The following is a 27456-nucleotide window of genomic DNA, read 5'->3' as shown; positions in this document are numbered from 1 at the left end:
TGAAAAAGTCTGGGAAATTATCCAATAATCTTCTAGGGAGGTTCCTTGCACATCTTCCTAACCTCTGGAAGATGGCAGTTGCAAGGCTATTTGGATGAGACTACCCCCAAGTCATATCTCCTTCCTCACAGATCCTGATGGACTCATTGGTTTTCTGAGGAGCCTCTGGAGACAAAGTGAATGAAAGATGCCTAGAGCATGGTGACAGTAACAGGGAAACATGTACCTTTCTCTGCCCTGATGCTGTTTGCAGATTCATGCTGAGCACCTGTCAGGGTTCCAAGTAATAGATCCATTGCAAGCAAGATTCCTCAAATAATAGCTTTATTGGAAATATCAAACTGACACATATCTGGTAAAAGCCAACCCTGGGAAGCCCCTTGGTTTTTACCTAATTAAAAGTAAAGGTTTTCCCCCTCAACCCAAACAATCAGTCACATGGTCCAATCAGGGCAACGTCTGCAGGTCTGGTGGCATCATTCCTCCTTCTTCCGAGCAAGTGTGAGAATGTCCTGGTTCTCCAGTGTAGCTGTGGAATAGTCCAGGAATGGGTTGCTACAGTCAGAACTGTCCAGAGACTGAGTCATAATTCTTTAGCCATACCCTCCTGCCTCTCTCACAGGCCCAGTTTTTTTGACTCAGTTGGCCCAAGAGAGATGTTATTTTGGAGACAGCTTGTCTTCTGCTTCATTCCTGGACTATTCTTGCTTTTAATATCAGGTTTTTCCCTTCTGATTCGGTTTTGCAATGGATAGTGTTCTCCTGGCTTGCGTAATGGCCTCCAGAGATTGCACTGGGTAGTCCAGCCTTCCTGGCAATGCTGCCAACACTTCAGGCCCCATTGTCATCGAAGCGGGCCTGATCTCTTTCACGCTCCTGACATTGAATGAGTCAGAGGTTTGCAAGTCATAAGATTTAAATGCCGCTGAGGCGTGCAGGTTGGAGGCGCCAGGAGGCATGCAGGTTGGTGGTGCCGCTTGAGCAGCGCTAGTTGGTGATTTGGTCACCAGTCCCTAGTCCTCCAGGTTGACAAATTTGGCACAACGGCACCAGTTCACAGTTTGGCTGCAGCCCCTGGTTCTCTCCAAGCGAGGAAGGGGCAATCGGTGCTGGCTACCCCTAGGTTCGCCCTAGGAACACCGCCCATCACAGCAGTCTGTATCTAGCTGCTCGTGCACGTGTGCTGGCTAATCCAGGTTCTTCCAGCACTGCCACCACCGCATTGACACCTCCTGTCTTCGGAGGGCAATTGGAGGCATAGAGTCCCTGCCCTAGATCCCTGGGCATTACCCTACTTTTAAGGAGCAGGACTGTAACATCCAGATTCCACAAGCTGATGTAAAGTCAAAGTGGAGGTTGGCATCTGCCCAGGGGTGAAATCTAAAATTTGTTACTACCGGTTCTGTGGGCATGGCTTGTGGGGGGGGGGGGGAAATGTGACTGGGTGGGCGTGGCCAACTTTTTTTTTTTTACTTTTAAAAGCATTTTTCTACAGCCTCTTCAGCTGAAGATGTTGCAGAAAAAAATGCTTTTAGGAGCCTCTGACAATCAGGCAACTCAGCTGGGATTGCCAGAGGCTTTTAAAGGCATTTATTTTTCTACAGCCTCTTTGGCCAAATTGTGGAGATCCACAATTGTGGAGATCCTCTTGGAGACATGGCTCCTTCTAGAACAGGAGGTGGATGCTGTAGCCAGGGGTCCACCAACTGCAGATTTTTCTGAACTAGGAAGCCATGATGACATTGAATCAATCATGCCCTTGTCATGCTCCACCTAGATTATTACAATACATTCTACATGGATATGTCTTGAATTTCAACTGGAAGCTTCAATTGGTCCAAAGTGCAGCAGACCACTTGCTAACCAGAGGTAGCAGATTTAGCCGTATGACAGCCATGCTATGGCCACTATACAAGTGACCAATTTGCTTCTGTATCCAATTCAAAGTGTTGATTATCAATACTCCTGCATCCGTTTGATTGCTTGTAACTTTCAGTTGACTGAAATGATACATCATAGGGCAACAATTTTTGAATCTGGAACATGAGTGGCATGAGGTTGAAATTTTGCAAAGTTGTAGCCATGTCTGTAGGAAAGCTGATAGGAAATAAGAAATCATTTCCATTCCTACAGCTGCTTTACTCTGGGCATGGGGTCATTCTCTGTTTAGGTAAAGAAATCTCTCTGAAACAATGAACAACACTAACTGGTTGTCTAGTTTTATATATGGCTTAGCTCCTGAGCGTTTACAGGATTATGAGCCATAGTGGTGCAGTGATTAGAGTGTAGTACTGCAGGCTACTTCTGCTGACTGCTGGCTGACTGCAATTTGGCAGTTCAAATCTCACCAGGCTCAAGGTTGACTCAGCCTTCCATCCTTCCATCCTTTGGGTAAAATGAGGACCCAAATTATTGGGGGCAATATGCTGACTAAGTAAACTGCTTAGAGAGGGTTGTAAAGCACTGTGAAGCAGTATATAAGTCTGTGCTATTGCTATTATCTCTCTCAGCAAGATTCAGCCTGGCCTGTGTTTTCCTTTATTAAAGAATGATGATGGTCTCTATCTCACATGAAATGAAAAGTTGTAGAGCCCAATAGGTTGCCTTCTAAGGTTTGAATGTCCCTAAGCCCGTGATCTTTAGAAAAGCTTTAGTAACTTGGTTAGGCTGCGGAATTTTATTTATGCAGTGTTTGGCTGATATTGATTTATTTCATTGGTTTTGGATGCCATCTGAATCTAAGCAAAATTAGGGATGTTAATAATGACAGGCTTCTGAAAGAGTAGAGCTTTGTGTTAAATACGTTACACATTGTTTTCTTTGCATTTTATTTATTTTGCTGGACGGCAAACTGCTTTAAGTTCAAGTTGATAGGCAATATACTGCATGAATAAAATAAATAAATATTTTGGGAAATGTCTATGGAGATTCTCAGTTATCCAGATCATGGTTGACCCAAAGGTGCTTCTTTTTTTCTCTCCAAGAGGCAACTGGACTTTCTGGTTTTTCTTTGAAGACATTACCACTTCTCATCCAAGAAGCTTCTTCAGCTCTGACTGGATGGTGGAGGATGGAAGGATTTATACTCCTTGCAAACAGCTGTTCATTTGCATTCTTTTAGCAGGTCATTAAGGTCACCTGGAGGTTTATCTGTGCCATCAGGGTCACCTGAGTGGTACAAATTGATCTGGAGCCTTCTTGGAACTGTTGAAAGAACCGTGTTGTAGTGTTGTATATTTTGGGAAACCTCACATTCTTTCCTCAGAATGGTCTGACACAGAGGTGGGTTTCAGCAGGTTCAGCAGGTTCTGCAGGTTCAGGAGGGCCGGTAGTGGAAATTTTGAGTAGTTTGGAGAACCGGTAGTAAAAATTCTGACTGGCCCCGCCCTCATCTATTCTCTGCCTCCCAAGTCCCAGCTGATCGGGAGGGAATGGAGATTTTACAGTAACCTTCCTCTGGAGTGGGGTGGGAATGGAGATTTTACAGTATCCTTCCCCTGCCAGGCCTACCAAGCCACGCCCACCAATCCATGCCACACCTACAGAACCGATAGTAAAAAAAATTGAAACCCACCACTGGTCTTTACTTCTCCATCTCTAGCTATTGTCCTCAATGAATGGGAAACCTGTGGCTTTTTGATATTGCGGAAGTATAACTGCCAGCCTCCTCAGCCAGAATATTAAATAGCTGAGGGTTTAGTTGGGCAGCCTTTGGAAGCCACTGACGATGTTTGTTGTTCAGTTTTCCCATCATAACAACATTATTAACCTACTTGCAGCTCATCCAGGATAATGTGGCTGTTATATCTCAGCTGTAAAACTCTGTCTATAGAACTTTTCAATGATCCAGGTCATGGTTTTCCCAAAGATGCTTTTCCAAAAGAAAATTACTTTCTTGGGGTTTTTTTACTTGAAAACATTTCATTTTTCATCCAAGAAGCTTCTTCGGTTCAGTTCTTTTTTAGTTCTTTAAAAAAAAAAAAAAGAACTGAAGAAGCTTCTTGGATTAGAAGCAAAACGTTTTCAAGGGGAAAAAATTGTCGTTTGCAAAAGCACCTTTGGGACATCTGAAGGAGATGGTAGAGAAGAGATATATTGAGTGGATATCTCATTTTATGCAATCCCAGATATGGTAGAACTATAGAATATCTGCTTATCAAAACTCAGCACTCTTCGTATTAGACTTTAATAAAGTTCTGAGTAAATGAATAAGGAATTAGTGTGTCCAAAAAATTATGAAGAGGAATCATGAATATGTAGATCCCATTTTTTTTCAACTGAAGTGATTTATACTCAGAACTCTAGTGCATGTTGAGTAAGAATGAGCCCCAAAGGATTTGGGCTAAGATAAAATCACTAGAGCAGCTATATTCCATCTTCGGCATGTTACTGTTATCATAATATTTAATTTGCAACCCAATCTATCAAGGAGTCATTCCGAATGCCCCAAACCTGTCCTTGGAGTAATCGGGGCCTCCTTTGTGAATTATGTAGGAAAACACTTTTTAAATGAAATTAGCCTGACTTAATGGAAAAGGAAAATCCTAGGCATTAAATTTTAATTACCAGTGTTGTCTCAAGTATGTTCAAACAAAATAACATCTTGTCTCTGTAGCTTCAGTTGCATAATATTTTTTTTCCTCTTTTTCACTTATTTTGGCATGCAATATATTATTGTATAAAATAATTCTATAGGAGAAGGGGGAGAGAGGGAGAGGGAGAGAACTTATAATTTATCTCAAACCAGTAAAATAAATCTCTGCCAGAAATGGTTGCAAATGGCTGTTTAATTAGAATGAAGCTTGCAATCAAAACCATTCAAAATAAACACTATTCTTTTCAGCATTTTTCAGTAGGGTACTGATTCTTAACAAAAGTTAACTGAATTCTACTTGAGAAATGTTGTGATTAATATAGTTTTGCCCAAAGGACTAAGCAAGACAAAACTTGTATAATTAACAGCTGTCATATTCACATTTTATGGGAATTTAAGTGCAACAGAAATAAGAGGCACCAGGTTGAGAAAGGATAAAATATGGAAATGGACACTTAAACTAGGTGTTGCAATGGCCATATGTCAAAAAGTTTGGGAAATGGGATCAAATAGGAAAAGAACATTGCTCGTTGATTGTACAGAGGCACCTTTGTGAAACATTGGCCCAGATCCTATAACAAACTTAACTATATTAAGTGAGGAGGATGTAATAAATTGTGGGAACACCATAAATGAGTTAATTGATTTAGTCAACTAATCTCCAGGAGATTAAATTTAATCTCAAAAATTTAATTTAATTAAATTTAATTTTTTATCAAAACTATTGGGGCCAGAAGCTGAACTGGGATGATCCCAAGGTTTTTTAATAACTTGTGAAAATAGATCTGGGCACGGAACAAAGTCCAAATCAGACTTGGGTACTTTAAACAAATTGTCATTTGGATTCATTTGGGTACTAGAATCAGATGACTTATCTAAATTTAGTCCCATATTAGTAGCTACTTTTGCTTTATGTAGCAATGACTTAAATAAAGCTGGTTTGAAAAGACCCTGACATGCTGGTTTTTCTGGGGTCATGTCTTCCTCATCCTCTGATAAATCAAATTCTTCTTAATCTGTGTCATCCCCACAGCTAAAATATTGCTGTTTAGGAATTGAATGAGAATGATATTGATTACTGGTAACTGCACCAGTATGACAAGGATAGCTAGTTTGTTGCAAACCTGCTTGGAAAATTTTTGAAATCGCATGTGTAACCATTGTTTGGAAATCCATTTCCTGGCCACTGCTTTGAATATCTTCCCCCCTAAGACCCGCAGCAGTTGGGGTGAAAGTGGCTTCAGGAGGACCTTGATTAAGTTGATTAACCATAGGAAAAACACCTGAAGAAATAGGCCCTTGAGGTGCAATGCCTCTAGAAATATCTATCATAAATTGACCTTGTGGTTCTCTAAACATAGGATCTTGTGACTGAATTTCTACAGTTTCCTCATTGACCTGATGATTGTCATCAATAGGTTGTTGATTATCAGACATTTCAGAATGATATATGTTAGAAGCCGATTGTGCAGCACACTTGGCTTTGACAAATTGACGCTCTAAAGCTTTATGTCTACGTGTTTCCATCTTATTCATTGCTTTAATAATGTCATCAGACAATAAATTGGCAGACTGTTGTGGCTGTGCCACATTTTTTGTTTTAGCTTGTTTTTTTCTTAATGGCTGAGGAGAATGTACTTTAGGAGGAGAAGCGACCTGTTCCAGGTCAGATGATAAATTATCGTCTGCCATATTTAATTAAAAATGTATTCAATCAGTATAATTAATTATAATAATAATAATAATAATTAATTTTTTAAAATATATAATTAATTCAAGGTATAATAATCTTTTTATCAAATAACAATTAATTGATTAACTTCCCTGAGATGAACTTCTGTCAGTTGATGTTACAAATGATGAACGAAGTATGACAGTTAAAAATGGTGCCGTTGTCAGTTGCTCGCCTCAGCAACTGTCAGTTTAACGAAGATTCCTCAAGCCAACGTTTCTGAACTGATTTGATTGCTTTATATTAGTAATAAACACTCAAGTGTATAACGAAAGAAAAACACAACTTTCAAAGACTAAGTATGCCTTGCGTAGACAGGGACTTTAAAGAGTCTCTCAATTTACTTAAAAGTAAGTAAACTCTTTCATTAGGAGTCTGAAATCCAACATCAGAAAAAAACTCCTTCGCCGCTAACAAATAAAGAAACTTCAAAGGTGTTGGCAGTTATTCACTAGCTCTAACACCGCGGCTCAAATAAACAAGGCAGCTTCCAAGCGTTACATTGTAACTTAATTAACATGTAACTTCCACATGAGCCTGAAAGATACTTTAGTAACTAACTCGCCGCTGAAAACAGGAGAGGGCTGCAATGGTGTTGGTGGTTATTCATCAGCTCTAACACCTCGGCGAGAATAAGCAAACAGTGTCCAAACCTCAGCGGATCGCTGCTGATTGATCGGCAAGGTGGCTAGCAGCCCCTTAACGCCGCAATTTAAATAGCGATCTTTTTTTTTTTAAAGCAATTGTAATGCTGTCAAGTCAGATTTCATTAACGCAGCCCTCTAATAAATTATAATAATAATTAATTTAGACAGATTATCTGTAGAACAAAAGCACTCTAGACCTGTTAAGTCGACTGAGTGAAAAAGACTGAGCATGCGCAGAAGGAGGGGGCGGAACCATACTGCAGAGGGAGATAAATATTTGACAAGCACTCAGTAAGACAAATCGAATGAGTGAAGGTTCCCAGAAGTGAGGAATGTCGGCGCAACGATGCATGAAAATGAATCATCTCTACAGCAATGTTTCTCAAACTTGGCAACTTTAAGATGTGTGGACTTCAACTCCCAGAATTCCCCAGCCAGCTCTGCTGGCCTGGGAGTTGAATTCTACACAACTTAAAGTTGCCAAGTTTGAGAAACACTTATTTGCAGGATTAAATTAATTCTACCCAAACAGTTGTGGTGGGAATATTTAATTTGTCTGCATATTTAGTCATCCAAGAAAAACAATATTGGAGAAAAAGAATGGCTGAAAAAGTAAGACTCTCCATTTTATAATCAGTATCAAATCCTTGAAATACTGAACATATGTTTTTAATACTGACTGGCTCCATTGCCCAAGTCAGCTCTGTTGCCGTCTGTGTAGCCTTGGAGATAGGCTAATATTTCCTGACACCTCATCTAACTGTTCTGATTCATGGCTTTAAGGGTTATCAGAGAAAGTAAATGGGGACTCTAGAATCCCAAAAATGTAGATTATAATTCAGCAATGATTGTGTATTGCTGGAACCAGTAGTAAGGTTTTTTGACTTGGTTAGTAACTGAGTTAAACATATTGTGTGAACAGAGCCATGTTCTTGCAAAGAAAGAAACAAAAGAAGATTCAGGCTATACAGCAATTGTCCCCATCCTATGCCTTCCAGAAGTGTTGGGATTACATCTCTCAAAATTCCAGGCCAACATAGGCAACAACGCACCAGGAAAATATCAGGTCAGGAAGAAGTACTCTAAATATGTATAAACTTTGCTATAATTAACAAAGTTTATATTATCATGACTATATAATGGTTGCAATTAGATGTCGTTGTAGATGCAATTCTTATGCAACTCATAACAGTTTATAAATATAGTGGTTGAATGTGTCATCTTCTTTTTCCAGGTTCTAAATCACAATTTTGATTTGCTTTCAGGTGTAGTGTCTCTCTTTGGAAATTCACTTCTCCTATGGGTTGCCTACCGGAAAAGAGCCCTTCTGAAGCCTGCGGAATTCTTTATTGTGAATCTTGCCATCAGTGATATAGGCATGACTTTGATCCTCTTTCCACTGGCCACACCATCCTTCTTTGCACACAGGTAGCTCCATCCATTCAGCCATTTAATTAATACAATTGGATTTCTTTCTTCCCTTCAGAAGATCAGTGTGGTTTCCATTGACTCAGATTTCTTCTTAGTACTTTTTCAACAGTGTGGTAATCAAGATTTAAATTGGTATATTATTTTGAAGCCCTCAACAATGTGTACGTGCTTTTAAAACATCAGATAGAAGGGAAAAGCGGTAGATCTAGAGCAGAGAATGATGGAGTTTAGCTGTTTCCTCCATGACCTCATTTTCAAACTATTAATAATATGGGATAATATCAAGGACTTTGGCTGCCTCAGGATAATGAGAAATGTAGTCACGTTGTATTTGGAAAGTTCCGATTTAGGGGAAACTGACTTGGTCAAATGATGTTCAAGCAGAAGTTACCAAGCTGATATCCTGGACAAATTTATTTACTTGTAAAATGTTTAAATTTTCCAAATTTGAAATTTTTTAAATGGTACAGAAAGAGCAACAGCAATAACAAAGCCAATAAATAATAAATATGCATGAGTATAAAGTTAGAATTAAATACTATATTAACACTTTCACATCACTGAAGATTCCCACCAATTGGGATTCAAAGATGTTCCAGAACAGCCATCTTTTTTTAATGGTGGGAGATGTTTGAGAGTGGTATACACAGAGAAAGCACTGTCAATCAGAAAGTAAACTATTAAGATTACACTTCTTCCCCTCCCAAACCTTCTGGGAAGGTTTTTACAGTCTTAGCCTACCTTTATTATTTTTTTCTGGGAAGGTGGATGCACTCTATTCAGGATACTGAGCTGTAATTACCCACTAATTTTATTCTCTAACAATACTTTGGCTCTACATGGACTTCATTGGCACAATTAGGAAAAGGGAATGGTGCTTTACTTTGGTAGTAAATTAATGTTTCCATTTTTCCCCAAAAGAAATATTTTTAAAAAATGAGAACTATATGCGGTAGATAATGTGGCAGTGCAGGCATTTAGGAAGCATGAATGAAGACACTGATGCCCATTGGACATACATTGAGGTCCTAGGCGCTAAAACAAGGGGACGCAATAGCTCAGTGGTTAAAGACATGGAGCTTGTCAACCGGAAAGCTGACAGCCCAGGTTCAAGACCCAAGCACAGGGTGATCGGGTTAATTTAGCTCCCATTACTTACCTAGCAATTTGAAAGCATGCAAATGTGAGTAGATAAATAGGTACCACATTGGGGGAAGGTAACATTATTCTGTGCACATTGACACATAGTCATGCTTGTCATATGACCAGGGAAATGTCTTTGGATAACGCTGACTCTCTCAGCTAAGAAACGGAGATGTGTACTGCTTCTAGAATCGGACACTACTGGACATTTTCTTAGATGCTAAAACATCTCTTTCCAATTAAAATACAGGAGACATAATTTCTTCTGGTCATTTATTTTCCCATTATCTCTTTTTCTAGGTGGCTGTTCAACCATGCCATGTGTACCTTCTATGCCTTCTGTGGAGTCCTTTTTGGTCTGTGCAGCCTCACCAGCTTGACTGCACTGAGCACAGTTTGCTGCATGAAGGTCTGTTATCCAGCTTATGGTAGGTGGGACATGCATCTTAAATGACCTTTTCCTGCTGACTGTCTTAATCGTAATCCTGTTCACCTTGATCCTTGTTCCATCGTCCCAACTCTTTCTCAGGATCGTACAATCATGGATCTCTTTTTTTAAAAAAAAAAAATGAAACATTTCATTAGATTATAGAATGAAATACAAAAATACAAAAGCAAATAATAGGACACGGTGGGGAGGAGAAAGAGAAAGAACAATGAGGAGGGGAGGGAGAAAAGGGGGGGAGAGATGACTTCCCACTTCCTGTGTTGCAATAGAATAAAGCATTAACATTGAACTTCTACTTTTCACTTTTCCATAATAATATAAACTAGCCATTTCTACAATAACGCAGTCATGGATCTCTTAGCAATATGTCCCTTTGGAAATCTTTCCATTAGACAGTCTATTCATCAAGCCTTTGAAATAGCAATAATTGGCATAAAAAAGAAGAAAACCAGCAGCTTCCAATTTTCCCTTTCCCTTTGCATATGTAGATTAGACCGCAGGCTCTTTTGCATTAACCTGTAAGTTCTAAGGATCTGACGGAAGAGGCAACTTATTTTTCACCCCTGCCAATCCCTGAGGAATTTTATAGTTTTTCTTCTCTTCCATCATCCTTGATCTCTTTCCAGCATCTAGACTAAATGCAATCACTTGTTACATCACTAGAAGAAAGTATTTAATGTTTATGATGATGAAATAAAAACCCAAACTTGCTCATATCAAAAAAATGTTTTGATGGGAGAATCACAGAATCTAAAAACTTAAAGAATTCCCTTGCAAAGGTCAGTCAGTGCTAATTTCTCTGGACAGCAATTCAGTGGAAAAATTGGCCCATGTAGCAGCTTTCATCAGTATAACTCTTCTCACATTATTCACCAACCAGAAAGCGTACCAATCACTGAAAGGGAAGGAAAAAAATTCAAAATGTACTGGACTCCTTTGGCAAGGCTTAATGCACACGTTCTTTAGGTAGGCAAACTAAGCAACATATATAATCTTTGGAATAAATGGATTGAAAGAAAAATGTAACCCAGATAGAGGAAACTGGCTTAATTTGCAGTCAAACTCTGGGAATTATGTCCAATACATTTCTTCCAAATCAAGTTGGAATAACAACATCAGACTTTAGTCAACAAATCCCTGTGTCAGCTGGCATCCATCCTATGCTACGTGCGATACAAGATTTATTTATTCTCATTAATGTACATCAATATATTTTGGATACATTTGTAACAGGAATGGAAAACCTGACTGAATCAGAACATGTTCTGTTGACTGAGTTTAAACTGAAGAGATAATATGAGATTATTAAAGAAATTAAAGAGATAATTAAAAATTCTAATATAAAATAATAAATAACAACTAAAATCTATAATAAAATCCAGTCTGTCAATTATACATGTTATGACTATACCAGTTGCAGTCCATAAACTGTGTGGCCCATTGTAGGTTCAACGCTAAAAGGGAAAGGACTAAGCAGTGCAAGGGGTTTGCCACAATTGTTATATAACATTACTATGGTGGAGAAGAAACGTATTTGCAATGAATCCCCAGTGCTGCTGCGCAGAATCTGGCCACCTGTGCTGTAGTTATGGATTGTTCATCCTTAAGCAGCCACTGAAGATAGGTAGTGTTGGAACGGCCAAGATACCTAGCAGTTATTGGCAGAATATTTTTTTCCTAATCTCCGTATAAAAGGAACATCTAAGGAGCATGTGATCCACAGTCTCCACCACTTCTGAGCCGCAGGAACAGAGTCTTTCCGTCAGTGGTATGTTCTATATACAAAAACTGCAGAGAGGTGGATAAAATGCCAAAAGCAGCATTTTTCCAGTACAACCTAAATTCTGCCCCTTTTGTGTATGTGACATGGCAACCCATTTACAAAAGTAATGGAGTTTGCAGCACAATGCTGTTTTGGTCAATTGCCGTCTCCCAGTCAAAAACAGGGTAACTGATCCACTGTTTTCTTTAAACATAAATTAAATAATCTAAATGTAAGGAATCTTGTATTTCTGTAGTCCTTGCTTGTGTTAAATAAAGTGTTTAAAACTTTGCTGGATAAAAGATATTGAAGGATCAAAAAAGTGGGCACGTGTGAAAAAAAAAAACCTAGCAGGTGTTCATTGAATAGATCATAGTTAAATCAATCATGGCTACATATAAACCATCTCTATCCTAGAAGAGGGTGTTAACTATTCTCCAAAGCACCTAAAGGCAAGACAAGAAGCAATGGATGGAAACTAACCAAGGAGAGAAGCAATATAGAACTAAGGAGAAACTTCCTAACAGTGAGAATAATTAACAAGTGGGACAGCTTACCTTGAGAAGTTGTGGGTGCTCTATCACTGGATGTTTTCAAGAAGAGATTGGACGGCCATTTGTCCAGAATTGTATAGGATCTCCTGCCTGAGGAGGGGGTTGGATTACAGATTCCAAGGTTCCTTCCAACACTGTTATTTCTGTTTCCCTTTAATACTCCAGTTCTTAACATGGTTGGATCTGATTATTACTTAGTGGGAGATCAGCAAGAAATATAAGACTTTAAGCTAGAATCGGAGAGCTAGTGATCAGTGATGAACCACTTCCTTCCAAGAAAATCCCATGGGACTTCAATATGACTTGAGGATGTTGATTTATGTCAACTGTACTTTGGAGTTCCTGGTGATTGATTTGATAAGATCAAAAGGAAAAATTACAATTTGGCACACAGGTTTTAAAGTAAATATACTGAACAAGCACAAGCACCTCTCTTTCCTGCTCTCCAACCAGAGGTGGGTTTCAGCAGGTTCTGACCAGTTCTGGAGAACCAGTAGCAGAAATTTTGAGTAGTTTGGAGAACCGGTAGCAAAAACTCTGACTGGCCTCACTTCCATCTATTCTCTGCCTCCCAAGTCCCAGCTGATCAGGAGGAAGTGGGGATTTTGCAGTAACCTTCCCCTGGACTGGGGACGGAATGGACATTTTGCAGTTATCCTTCCCCTGCCATGCCCACCAAGCCACACCCACAGACCCGGTAGTAAAAAATTTTGAAACACACCACTGTCTCCAACCACTCATCCTTTTATTATTGTAGACCAGCCTTTCCTTATTCTGAGCCAACTGGGAAAATCCTTGACAGACCTCAGTAAAAATGATCTACTATAGCCCAGTCACCATCAAAGATTTAGGAAATATTGGGGAGGGGGAAAAAGGTGAAACCAAATATAGCCAAATAAGCCCAGTTCCTACAGCTAACTCCAAAATTAGTTTTCTAACAAGTGAAAAATAGAGAAATGCTTGCATAACAAACATACTATATTGCTATTATGTCACTATTTATAATAGTATGCATCTTACTTTCTTTTTGAAAATCTATCATGAGGAACTTCATTTACACAGTCAAGACGGCACTTAAAGGCCCATTCTTCCAGATTACAGAGCTGCCTGGAAAAAATGGAGGAAAGAGCTGAAGACTAATTTTAGCTATTAACCATCAGCCACCAAACAGCCCCTCTCCCTTGTGCAGTTTTGGCTTATCTTCTAAGTACCGTGAAATAATTTTGTGGCCTCAATAGCTTATCTTTCCTCTAATGCACATTAGCTCGTCCCCATGAGGCAATGAGTAAAGTCAGCATATCTCAAATTGCTTAGTTTCAAAGAAATGTTATTCCTATATATGTCTGAAGACTCGAACGGTGGATAGGGAGGGAGGGTTGGAGTCTTTAAAGAATCAAAGTGTTTAAGATTTAAGAAGGAGATGAAAAGGGTAGAAAGGAATCTGGCATACACAGATTCTTAGGAAACAAATTTCAATTTATAGGAGTTTGATTTTTTTTACATAATACAAAGCCTCTGCTTTTTTTTTTTTGGTCACATTTTACATTTTGAAATATAAATGACCACTTTATGGTGGTCATTAACCAGCACAACATTTTTAAATAGAGTTCTCCTTCACACACTTTTTTAAAAAAGAGATTTGTGGTATCTCGCTCAATAGTAGTAACTGTGAGGGAACTTGGAGTCCTAGTGGACAACCATTTAAATGTGAGCCAGTAGTGTGCAGCAGCTGCCAAAAAAGCCAACACAGTTCTAGGCTGCATAAACAGAGGGATAGAATCAAGATCATGTGAAGTGTTAATACCACTTTATAATGCCTTGGTAAGGCTACACCTGGAATACTGCATTCAGTTTTGGTTGCCACAATGTAAAAAAGATGTGGAGACTCTAGAAAGAGTGCAGAGAAGAGCAACAAAGATTATTAGGGGACTGGAGGCTAAAACATATGAAGAAGGGTTGCAGGAACTGGGTATGGCTAGTTTACTGAAAAGAAGGACTAGGGGAGACATGGTAGCAGTGTTCCAATATCTCAGGGGTTGCCACAAAGAAGAGGGAGTCAAGCTATTCTCCAAAGCACCTGAGGGCAGGACAAGAAGCAATGGGTGGAAACTAATCAAGGAGAGAAGCAACTTAGAACTAAGGAGAAATTTCCTGACAGTTAGGACAATTAATCAGTGGAACAACTTGCCTCCAGAAGTTGTGAATGCTCCAACACTGCAAGTTTTTAAGAAGATGTTGGATAACCATTCGTCTGAAGTAGTGTAGGGTTTCCTGCCTAAGCAAGGGGTTGGATTAGAAGACCTCCAAGGTCCCTTCCAACTCTGTTATTCTATTTCTAATTACAAATACAATCTAGGAGTAGTTTTTCAATCTGAAAATGATAACCTTTTTTTCTTAAAAAAATTAAACGATGCAGCTGATATTGCTTCATAATTTCAATCAGTTCCTCAACTACTTTCCACATTTATTTTTGCTTCTTGTTCTGCAACTGTTTCAGCCTGGGATTTATACTTGATTAATTCTGCCACACTGTAGACTGTTCCTTAATTATGAGCAAAAGAGTATTGCTGGGGGGGGGAGTAAGGAGGGGGAGAGAGAGAGAAATGACTAATTGCCTGACCATTTGCATGCATATGAAGGGAAACCTCTCCAGTGTAAGTTCTTCATGCCAACATGACCCAGTCCAGAAAGCAGCTGTTAAAGTGTGTTTGTGCACATAACCTTATGGGGACTAGTTCTGATATCCACTGAATGCACAAACTTCATGGTGGAGCTAATCTACCTTTCTCCCTAGATTTATCTCGTACACAAACGCGTATGTGAGAGTCAATGAGTCAAAGCATCTATCTGTCAATGTGCACTTGACCAACATGGTAGATTATAGTCAATTTCTTTTTCTTATGCCATATCCGTCATCGGACATTGGCGATCATGTTGGTGAACCTATTTTTATCAACAGCGGCATGGAAAAGTGCCGTTGTGTTTTGTAATCAATTACCTTCAGTGAACGGCTGCAACCTGCAGGGGATTGATTTAAGATACCGCCAACCATCCCCGCCACCACACTATCTATGTCTATTGCCTGTTTAAAGAAACAGTGTAGAACAATTAGTAATTCTGCTTATTTTGTACTTAAAAAGGAAAGGATACAAAGGAATGAAAGGAAACATTTGCTCTTCAACACCCCCACCGAACAATGGTGAAATCCAATTTTTTTTTTTACTACTGGTTCTGTGGGCATGGCTTGGTGGGCGTGGTGTAGTTTGGTGGGCGTGGGTGTGGCAGGGGAAGGATACTGCAAAATCTCCATTCCCACCCCACTCCAGGGGGAAGGATATTGCAAAATCTTCATTCCCACCTCACTCTGGGGCCAGCCAGAGGTGGTATTTCTCAATTTCTCAGAGGTGATGTATAGACTCAAAATTTCCTCTACCGGTTCTCCAGAACCTGTCAGAACCTGCTGGATTTCACCCCTGCCCCAGAAGCTATGTTATGTAACCAGTCAAAAATCCTAGTTTGTGTATAGCCAACATGGGGTCAATTTCTAGCATGCCCATAGTTCATCCTTCTAATCTTGCACTCTTCTGATGTATCAGACTACCACTGAAGATAACTAAGGGAGTTGTATAACAAGGCGAAATAGACTTGTTCCAAACTGGCAAAGGAATAACGGCAAGTCTGCATACTCCCTGCCTATTTATGCAATTTATATGCAAAACATATACTAGAAAAGCTGTATTGGAAAAAGATGAGCATGGATTTAAAACTGGAGGAAGAAACATCAATAATCTGTGCTATGCTGATAACACCAGTCTGATTGCTGAGAATGTAGATAATCTTCAAGGCTAGTAATGAAAATCAAAGAGTATAGTGGAGGGGGAAAAGAACTACGATTAAATGTAAAGAAGGCTAAAGAAATGACAATAGATACATCAACCATCGTCAGAACTGACAACAGACATTGAGGTAGTGGATAGCTTTGCTTTTTAGGACTGATCATCAACAGCAAAGTCAAGAAATATCTCTCAGGCTAGCACCCGGTAGGATTTCAATGAAAGCCTTGGAATGATGGATCTATAGCAACAAAGAATAGAATTATTCAGCAATAGTTTTTTCTGTGACATTCTATGAATCCAAGACCTACTGTAGACTTTGAAGAAACAGGGGACAGTTGAACTTTGATGCTGGAGAAGCCATTTACCCTGGATAGCCAGGAAAACAAACTAATGAATCATTGAACAAATGAAGCCAGAATTCTCCTGGAAAGCACTATTGATGAGGCTCCAACTGTAATATTTTGGATATATCACCTAAAAATCTCCTAAAAAATCCATAATTCTTGGAAAAGCTAAAGAAAAGAAGAAGAAACTAGCATCAATGTGGATGGATTCAATTACAACAGCAATCAATGCATCATTAAGAGATCTACAAGGCCCTCCTGAGGACCAATCATTCTGGGGAGAATCTATCCATATGATCACTAAGAGTTGACACTGACTTAATGGCACTTAATCAATGGGTGGAGTTGTAGACCAATCATCTGGAAAGCATCAAATTGAGGAACGCTGCTGAAAATGATATATCTTTTTTACAATGTGATGGTTGAATTAAGGCTTTACAAGTGCGAATAGTAGCCCTAAATATAGTTACAACCCCAATATACCATGTTAAAGATACACAGGTATCCATTAAGGCAAGAAGGAGAATGCTAGAAATTTAACAAGCGAGTATTCATTCTGAGAATACAAAGGTATTTATTTATTAATTAAATTTGCTCAGAAGTTCATTTGTTCAATTGATTAAGATACTGTAGGTTAATTTCAACCAGTTTGTTAAATGTATTTTGTAACCCCTTATTTGGTGACTTTATGGTTCAATATTTTATGTTAAACAAGGAATTAATTTACTTATCAAATTACACAATCAAGTCATATATATAGGGACATGAACTGAAGAAGCTTCTTGGATGAGAAGCAAAACATGTTCAAGGAAAAAACTAAGCAAGTCCAGTTGCCTTTTGAAAAGCAACTTTGGGACAACTGGATGATTGAGAATCTCCATAGACAAAATGGTTGTTGCTTAACTGGAGTTAGACCATAACACAAATCTTGCACTATTCAAAGACTAACAGATGCATCATAGCAAATATCTGCAGATATTGTAATGTAGGCGTTAGGATGTCCAAGAATCTTCGGTGTTTCTGATATATAAGCTATGGTCCCACCTGCTTATCCCAAATTGATTCCAAACAATTTCTTTATTTCTGGCTAGCAAGTCTAAAACAGGACAGAATGAATAATGCTAACATTCTATTGTATTAGATAAATCAGCATCAATATGATATACGCTTGGCTTTATAAAGCAGGCACTGATGTGTCCACAAAATCACTCACCTTGAAGTAAACGGAAGTTACTTTTATATACAGAGAGAATACAGTCCTCAAATCCAAACCTTTTGATCAAACCTGACGTTACAGATAATGTGTCAAAAGGGCTTCTGAAAATACTGGCCAGTGCAGCTTGACATGTCTACGCAAATGTGCAATTTCATGTTTAAGGGCCGTTTATCAGAGTAGTTGCTACAGCTTCTTGCAAGAAAGCAGAGGGACAACCGTGCATGCAAATAGCGTTTTTAAAAATAATCTCCAGCAGTTCTTTGAAAAAAAGGTCATTCAGGCACTATGTAAATCTCAGAACCTAAAAAGCTGAATCTTGTCCCTTGGTGGTTGGTATATTACTTGTTCCCTGAGATCAAATTATCTGGGAAACAAAAACTCAGAATAATCATAGTTACTCTAAATAATGACACTGGTTATGATTGTAAAGGCTGAAATAGCTTCTAATAAGATAAGGCAACAACAATCCTCCCCTTCAGGGACGGGGTTCAAAAATGTAAAAACAACACTCACAACCTTGCAATCAAAGCCTGGCCCCCTCCCTTTCCTCCCCCCCCCATGCATTGCAATATTCCAATCACATGGCTGTGGCTCTGAAGACAGGGTTTATTCCCCCTCACTAGACACTTTTCCCCAATCTGTCATGTATTCCAAATTATAAACATGCTTTCTGTTGTGACCCAGGCCCAAGTAGGTAGTATTAGCAAACAGTTCCAAAACAAACAGACTTTATTAGAACAGCTGAGAATTAACTCATTCTCAGCGTAGTCCAAACTAAATTAAAACTAATTCTTCATAACACAAATTCTTCAGTCTAATCACCAACCTTGTTATAATTAGGCAAACTGCCAAAGGCTTCTCTTGGCAAAAGATGCCGACCAGAGATAAGTGCAGCAAGACAAGAACAAGTCTATCAACGTTGTTTTCTGACAAAGAGCCCAAGAGCCATTGCTGTTCTTTTAAGCCTTATGGGAGGGGCCAATCATCTCTTGGCCCTACTCCCAAGTCGTCCTCTTTGCTTTAGCTGCTCTTGCCTTCTGGCAGCTCTTCTCATACATGCACTAGGAACAGACTCCTCCTGTTCCTCTGTCTCTCTACTGTCAGCCTCTGGAGGCTCCGGAGTCCCCGATGGCCTTGGCCCCATCTCTGCCTCCGACGCAGAGCCCTCATCCAGGCCTTCCCCAGCCTCCACGACTGCCCCCTGTTCTTCCTCAGCCTCATCGCTGTCCGACTCTGCTGCCAGTTCCGCAGGCTGCTGACAGACCACAACACTTTCCAAGTCCAGAACAACATGTACAATTTAATAATAATGTTATCCATTCAGTTGTGTCTGACTCTTGGCTATTCTATGGGCCAGGTCTCTCCACATCGTCCAATCTTGCACTATTTCTTTTGAGTTTTTCTATGCTCTGACTGGTGTCAGCTTTGATAGTGATGTACAAATTATCAAATGCAAATACTTTACAAACGCTGTTCCCCTTTTATAGTCATCTCATATAGCCTTCTTAGGCAGCAGAAATATTGAGAGGTGAAATTTTAGCTTACTTTGAGCTTACTTGATTGTTTACGTGCAGATCTAGGTAACATCTTCAGTAATACCTTCAGTTTGAGGGTGAGTAGGCTTTGTTGCATTTTTACAGATAGTAGTTTCCCATTCCAGTTTTATAGACAGCAAACAACCAATCTCAGAGAGTACAAGATCCATAAGAATGATACTAACCTTTACCTCCAGTTCACGGATTGGATTGGATTGGATTGCATTGGATTGGATTGGATTGGATTGGATTGGATTGAAACATACTACTGTTTCACCGAACTCAATAGGATTCACTTCTCAGTAAACATAGATAGAATTTACAAAGTTGTTTTTGTAGGAATAAAGCAATTCAGTTTTAAGAATTAACTCAAAAGATTTTTAAAAATCAGAGAAATGATCTGATTTTAAGTTTTAATTCACTGTTGATTTTCTTTTGATGCTTCTGGATCCAAAACAAGAAGAAACAAAACTAATTTTATGATGCCTGGTTTAAAACATATAATGGGGAGCTACTATAGGAAACTGCCGCATACTGACCTATTGAATCATTTAATTGAGAATAGTCAGGACATACCACCAGGAGCTTTCCCAATCATATTGAAAGAGGGACTTTTTATGTAAAACCTGTTTTTGTCCACATGTCCCTGTGGATATAACAATAGATGCTATTTTATGAATCACAGTGAAAGGACTAAAAAAAAAAAATCAATTTTGAATGACTCATATGTGAATTTTCATCACAATTCTTACAAAGTGCAAAAGAGGTTCATAGTATGTCTTAAATAAATATGGATGTGCTTTGTTTTGGGAACTCAGTAATTCACCTGCATATCATATGTGTAAGACCTGAATCTGCTTTTAATAGTTTCCCCATTTTTAGCTTTAGCGATACATTTTGTTACATTGCTCTTTGCTTCTAGGTCTCAATTTTCTTTTGTATCTATAGAGAAGACAGCAATGGCCTTCTCTTATAACATTCACTCAATAAAAACAACCTCCATGGTGTGCATATCTAAAAATGGCTTTGTTTCCTCTATAGGGCTATAGCTTAGAGCCGTGATGGCAAACCTATGGCATGTGTGCCACAGGTGGCATGTGGAGCCATATCTGTGGGCACGCAAGCCATTGCCCTAGCTCAGCTCCAGTGCACATGTGCATACTGGCCAGCTGATTTTCAACTGGCCCCGCCCACACTGCCCTTCCCCTCCCAGGAGTCTCCATGCGGCCCATTTTGGATGCCAGGTAAGTACAGGGCTCGCGCGGAGGCTCTGGGAGGGCATTTTCGGCCTCTGGGAGGGTGGGGGAGGCCGTTTTCACCCTCCCCAGGCTCCAAGAAAGCCTCTGGAGTTTGGGGAGGGCCCAAAACGGCGAACAGGGGTCATCGCGCACACATGTGTGGGGGACGGGGCACGGGGGGGACATTGAATTATGGGTGTGGGCATGCACATGCGTGACCCCCCTGCGTGACCCTCGTTTATGGCACTCGATGGCAAAAAGGTTAGCCATCACTGGCTTAGAGGTAAAACATAAGCTGGTATTTACAATAGATCCAGGTTTTCTCTCTGATGTTTCCAGACAGAATTAGTATAGAAATAAATAGCTTATGGCAGGGGTATCACTAGGGAACGGTTCCCAAAATCAATGAAGTAGCTCTGATGGTCTCATTGAAGTGATGTACACAGAAAAAGGGGAAAGTTTTGATTGCATCATCACTGCTGCCATCTCAACTTTTATAACTACATCCTGCAGGCATCCATGGCTTATGGTTGATAGAAGATAGATTCCCATATTATTTCTATTAGAAGACCTTGTATAAATAGTCCTCAGCTTACAACCAGACATTTATCAACTATTCAGAGTTACCGCTCTCCTGAAAAAAGGGACTTATGACCCAGATTCAACGTTCCGATGGTTCCCCCCTATGGTCATGTGACCAAACTTCAGGTGCTTGGCAACGCCTGCGTTTACGGCCATTTGCAAAGTCCCACAGTCACATTACTGTTTTTTATGTCGGCTAGGTCAAAAACCGGCACTTCCAATTTTCAGCAAAATCTCATCCATTGGTTCACCTAACTGTTGCATCCACTTTACAACAGCCACATTTGCTTTATGTCATCACGTTCATTGAATAACCACCAAGAAAAACATCGTAAAACTGTTTTACAACTGTCATAAGTGTAGTGGACTATCAGTCCTTCCATCCCAAGACATTTCAGTCAGCACTGTTGAAAATATGACTTCCTCAAATTCTCACTGAGCTAAAATGTAAAAATCAACATATTTCCATTTATATTGTAGACCAGGGGTGTCAAACTCGATTTCATTGAGGGCTTCATCAGAGTTGTGTTTGACCTTGGCGGGCCAGGGTGGGCGTGGCCAGGGTGGGTGTGACCTGCTCGACATCACTCATGTCGGGAGTGCCTGTGGAGGCCCAAGCGCTCTGCTAGCGAAAACAGGCTCCCGAGCTCCATTTTTGGCTGGGACGGCTTCCTGTAACCTCTGCCAGCAAAAACAGAGCTTGGGAGCTTGCCCGTGGCCCTTGCAAGCTCTCTTTTTAGCTGCGATGGCCTCCTGCAACTCTCTGCCAGTGAAAACGGAGCTTGGGAGGGCTGTGTGAAAAGCTTCATTTTCCCTGGTAGAGGCACAGCGGGCTGGTCATCGCTCTTTCCAGGGTGGTCTGGTGGGCCAGATCTAAGCATCCTGTGGGCCGGATCTGGCCCCTGGGCCTTGAGTTTGACACCTCTGTTTTAAACTGTTAGCTTTGATTATGCTGCCCTGTCTGTTTTCTTGCTTCCATTTCAGGCAAAGAATTGTTTAAATGAATAAACAGATTGCCTTATTGGAAAAAGCTCTGATCCGTCTCCTTCACTCTCTTTCTTTAGGCAATAAATTTTCTCCGCCATATGCTGGGGTCTTGCTAGCCTGTGTCTGGATTTATGCATTCATCTTCGCAGCGGCTCCTCTGGCTGACTGGGGCAGTTATGGGCCAGAACCCTACGGGACTGCTTGCTGCATCAAATGGAAACCCTCAACCAGAGAAGCCAAATTCTACATCATGGCCCTCTTTGTCTTCTGTTACATCATTCCATGCGTCCTGATAATCATCTCCTACTCGCTCATCCTTTGGACAGTGAAAGTGTCCAGAAGAGCAGTGAAACAGCATATGTCACCCCAGAGCAAACCTAACAGTGTCCACAGCCTAATTGTCAAGGTAAGGATTGAAGCATGATGTGGATAGGTTTCTGATATCCATATGGAGGCAGTTTCTTTAGAAAATTCCTTAATTTTAGGTTTTGTATTCTGAGATATTTTCCTGCAAGAAGGGAAATAATCCCAAATGGTACCTCAGTTTACTGACAAAAACTACCAACTGAAGGATGCTATATAAGCATCAAATGGGGGAAAGAATTGTGTTAAGGTGGAAAGCCAGTCTCTCAATTCCAATTCAGGCTCTGGGCTTCTATAGCTAATCTGTATCTTCAAAAATGATGCATCGATAACGGATGCAAAATACATAATTCACATCATTTGCAAAAATGATGTCCTGATGCATACAACATAATTTCCCTCTGCAACAGATATCTGGGTTTGCTTACCGCTTGTTTCAGTTTTGGGTTATTATGGATTTGTTATGCAGGGTTCAAGATATGTATATATATTTATACATTGCTATAAATCATGTTTTCCTCAAACATAATCTAAGCAATAATTGGCTGAGTTCCCATAGCATATTTAAATCATAAAAAGTCCTCTACTTACAACCATTCATTTAGCGGCCATTAGAAATTACAACAGCCCTGAAAAAAGTGACTTACAACCATTGCAGCATTCCCACAATCACATAATGTATTTATCATGGTTCCACCGTTCTGAAGTCAGTTGATCATCATTTGCAATCTTCCCAGCTGGCTTCTGACAAGCACAATCAATAGGGGAAGTCAGATTTCCTTAACGACTGCAGTGATTCACTTAACATCCATGGAGATTCTTAGTCATCCAGGTCATAGTTGTCCCAAAGGTGCTTTTTCAAGAGGCAATTGGACTTTTTGGTTTTTCTTTGAAGATGTTTCACTTCTCATCCAAGAAGCTTCTTCAGCTCTGGCTGGATGGTGGGGAATGGGAGGATTTATACTCCTTGCAAATAGCTGGTAATTTGCACTCTTTTAGCAGGTCATTATGGTCACCTGGAGGTTTATCTGTGTCATGCTATTCAATTTTGACATAGATGCAGGGGTGAAATGTAAAATTTGTTACTACCGGTTCTGTGGGCATGGCTTGGTGGTGGTGGGGCTGTAATGTGACTGGGCGGTTGTAGAAAAAAATGCTTTTAAAAGCCTCTGACGATCCCAGATGAGCCGCACGATCATCAGAGGCTTTTTTTTTTACTTTTAAAAGCATTTTTTCGGCCAAAGAGGTTGTAGAAAAAATGCTTTTAAAAATTAAAAAAAAAAGCCTCTGATGATTGCGCGGCTCAGCTGGGAATGAGGTGGGGGGGCAGGGATTTTTCCTACCGGTTCTCCGAACCATCTGCCGCCATCGCTACCAAATCGGGCAATCCAGTCCGAACCGGGAGCATTTCATCCCTGCATAGATGGCCCCTTTAGAGGGGTTAAAGAAGCCATCTAGTATCAAAATACTAGATGCGCGAGCTGCACTGGCTCCCAGTTGTCTTCCGGGTGCGCTTCAAGGTGTTGGTTATCATCTTTAAAGCGCTCCATGGCATAGGGCCTAGCTATCTTCGAGACCGCCTGCTGCTACCAACGACCTCCCATCGACCCGTGCGCTCCCACAGAGAGGGCCTCCTCGGGGTGCCATCAGCCAGACAATGTAGGCTGGTGACCCCCAGGGAGAGAGCCTTCTCTGTGGGGGCACCTACCCTCTGGAATCAGCTCCCCCCAGAGATAAGGAGAATCCAAGACCTCAGTGCCTTCCGTCGCGCCCTTAAAACCCATTTATTTAAACAAGCCGGGCTGGCTTAAGATGAAATTTTTAACTGTTTTTTAAATGTTTTAAACGTTTTTAATTGGTAAATGAGTTTTAATTGGGCCAAATTTATATATCTTTTAATTGTTTTTAATATTTGTTCTGCATGTTTTTTAATCTGGCTGTACACCGCCCTGAGTCCTCAGGGAGAAGGGCGGTATAGAAATCCAATATAAAATAAAATAAATAAATAAATAAAATTGAACAGCCCTCTTGTTAGATCGGGTGATGGAAGAGACAGGACACGGTTCCAACAGTAACAACAGCTCTTTATTAGTAGATCCCTACCAGTAGTGGGTTGCCCCCTGTTTGCACCGGTTCTATAGAACTGGTAGTAAAACTGGTGGGAGGCTCTGCCCACTGACCCCAATGTCATCAGAACGCTTCTGTGCATGTGCAGAAGAGCGTGCGCGCGTCCCTGTTGTTAACCGGTAGTAAAGGTAAGTAGAACCCACCCCTGGTCCCTACTGCTAGTCTAAATACACCCACCACCCTTTCTTGCCAATGCTTTATTCTTCCAGAATCTCTGGGAATCCTCATAGGAAGAATCTTCAATTTGGGGGATTTTTTTAAAAAAAAAATTGCTTCCCCCACGAAAATGCCATTGGAAGACGGAGGTGGGGTGATGAATCAGGCACCAGGCACAGCAGCAGGCAAAGATAAAATGAGAGAGAGAGTTCTATTACATCAGGATGATTTGCTCATTCATGTTGCACGGCTGCCTGTCATGATTTGACAACTTAATTTAACTGTGTACACACCTTACTCTCTTGATCGGCAAGCAGTATGTCAGCAGCATATCACAGCCTGCTTATCTAAAGAGAAGAGAAACTCCAGGGCTTGTTTATCATCTGGTTGAATGCACTAACCAATTCACCAGTTGAATTAATTAACTCATTAATTACAGGCTAATTAAATATACACGCCAGCAGCATATTATTCTGAGCTGCAGTAGATAGTTTCTCTCCAGAAGTGCGATAGATACTTATTTATCTTCCAGCAGCTAGATCTCTTGAGTACAGAATGATGCTATGATGATGCTATTCAGTTGCAACACATTACTTAGCTCTGATGCAGTCCTGCTTTTATAGGAGAAGCAACTGGAAACATTGGAAGGACGCAATAGCAACCATTTCTCTACTGTTGCCAAGAAAAATATGGATATCTCCATATAATCTCCAGAAGTCAGTTTTGATTCCAGGGAGATTTTACCTTATCTTTTAAAGAAACAAAGCAAAATCTCATGCACAGGAAATGCAAGAAGCTCATTTTTTTCACATTCAATACATTACCTTGCAAAAGTAATGCCCATATAAACATTATCATACTGAACAACGGAGGGAGGGAGGGAGGGAGGGAGGGAGGGAGGGAGGGAGGGAGGAAGGAAGGAAGGAAGGAAGGAAGGAAGGAAGGAAGGAAGGAAGGAAGGAAGGAAGGAAGGGTCTGAAGTTGATAACCTTCCAATTTTTGTCACAGAAAAGGCTGTGTGGATACTAGAATTATTCCCCATTGTCTGGAATTGACTAAAGCAGACTAATGTGGTTGGACATACAACAGAGGTGGGATTCACTTATCTTCCCTACCGGTTCGCAAATGTCAGTGCGCCCACCTTCCACGCATGCTCAGCCTTCTGTGCATGCTCTTTGGTCATGCGTGCACCTTCCACGCATGCACACGGACTCCAAAACATGGCAAAATAGGATGGCATTACGTCCGGGTGAGTGAGTGGAGCCTACCACAATCACCGCTACCAGTTCACCAGAACCGTACAGAACCAGCTGAATCCTACAATTGATGTACAACATACTTGATGGTCAAGTCATCCTTTTGTTCTAGAGAAGTCTGGGAAACAGAGACATTTAGGAAGATTGTCTATTTTTAAGGAACATCTCAGTACTCTCAGTGCATAACCACACTCTATGTTGTCTCAGAAAGTCCTGAAAATTAAATTCATTTAAAACTAAAGCCTATTTGTATAACTCTGACCCTAAGATATTCAATAGAGATTGTAAGACTTCTGCACTGGTATGCCACAAAGCTCAATGTTCAACTAGATTCTACTGTATAAGCTTAACCAAAATTAAGAATGGCTGAGTTATGGATGGCTGAGTTATAGACTTGAGCCACAAATCACAATAAGCCATTGCTTGCTTAACCATGATTTTCTAAATAAATTACCATTGGCTGGGACCATTGGCTGGGACTGGGTTTATGTATTATATTAACCCAAACCAGTCAAGCCACACTCTTATCTTATTGCAATGTAGGAATCCCCTTACAGAACCTTAAAATGAAGTAAAACAAGGAGCATATTACGATTTTCCTCTTGGTTGTTCCCTCTCTTTTCCAGCTCAGTGTTTCTGTGTGCATTGGATTTCTGGCTGCTTGGACCCCCTATGCCATTGTTGCTATGTGGGCAGCATTTGGTGATGCCAGCAAAGTGCCGATCCTGGCCTTTGCCCTGTCTGCTGTCTTTGCCAAGTCCTCGGCCACCTACAACCCTCTGGTGTATCTGCTCTTCAAGCCCAACTTCCAGAAGTTCCTTTCTAAAGACCTCTCATTTTTCCAGGCAGTGTGTGCAGTCTGCTGTTGCAGCCGGTCCAGGGTCATCACCCTCCGATCCTTCCATACACCAGATGGCCGGGCTTCCATGAGATTCTCTACTGCTTTCACTGACCACCGTGGATCCTGTAGGAACTGTTCTGACACCTTTGAATGCTTCAGCAATTATCCCCGATGCTATAGGCTCACCCAGAAATCTGACACAGCCTCCAAGACTAACCCTCTTGCAATTCTGAGAAATGGAAGAGCTTGCCGGCCAAGTTTTAAGCGAACTGTGCAAGTCATGGTGCTCATGACCAAAAAAAAGACTGGAATAGGGACTATGAATGTGGCCGGAGATGTTCTGCCTTCAAACATTGTGAGAGATCTCATGTAAGCATGGTAAGAGGAAAGGGTTCAAAGGCAGGGGTAGGTCCTTTCTATCTAGGTCTACCTTCCACTATCTAAAGCTATCCAGATATTTGATTTATCATTTTCATCATGGCCAGTTAACATGGTAAAGCTGGGAAATGTTTTTTTTTTTAAATCTACCTAAAAAAATATCTTTTATCCTTACATACCATTGTTCCCAAAGTGTTCTTTGCAAATTATACATTTTTTATAGATGTAATTTTGTATCAGCAATTTTGCATCTCTAAGAAAAAAAATCAACAATGGCAAACAAAAC

General features: G+C 40.4%; 1 protein-coding gene across 1 annotated transcript; it reads left to right on the top strand.

Moving 5' to 3' along the window:
- Positions 1-4308: 4308 nt before the first annotated feature.
- On the top strand, positions 4309-27165 carry LOC139315098 (opsin-5-like). The gene is made up of 5 exons (XM_070941120.1): positions 4309-4381; positions 8239-8401; positions 9848-9975; positions 22127-22455; positions 26578-27165. Exons 1-5 carry the CDS (start codon positions 4309-4311, stop codon positions 27163-27165), a joined length of 1281 nt encoding a protein of 426 aa, XP_070797221.1.
- The last annotated feature ends 291 nt before the right edge of the window (positions 27166-27456 follow it).

The sequence above is a fragment of the Pituophis catenifer genome, unplaced genomic scaffold (genome assembly GCF_029215685.1).
Source record: "Pituophis catenifer annectens isolate HBS135680 unplaced genomic scaffold, rPitCat1.0.hap2 SCAF_3, whole genome shotgun sequence".
In the NCBI taxonomy this organism is placed as follows: domain Eukaryota; kingdom Metazoa; phylum Chordata; class Lepidosauria; order Squamata; family Colubridae; genus Pituophis; species Pituophis catenifer.
The sequence above is the reverse complement of the archived record's forward strand: the minus strand, read 5'-3'. Positions and strand labels throughout refer to the sequence as shown.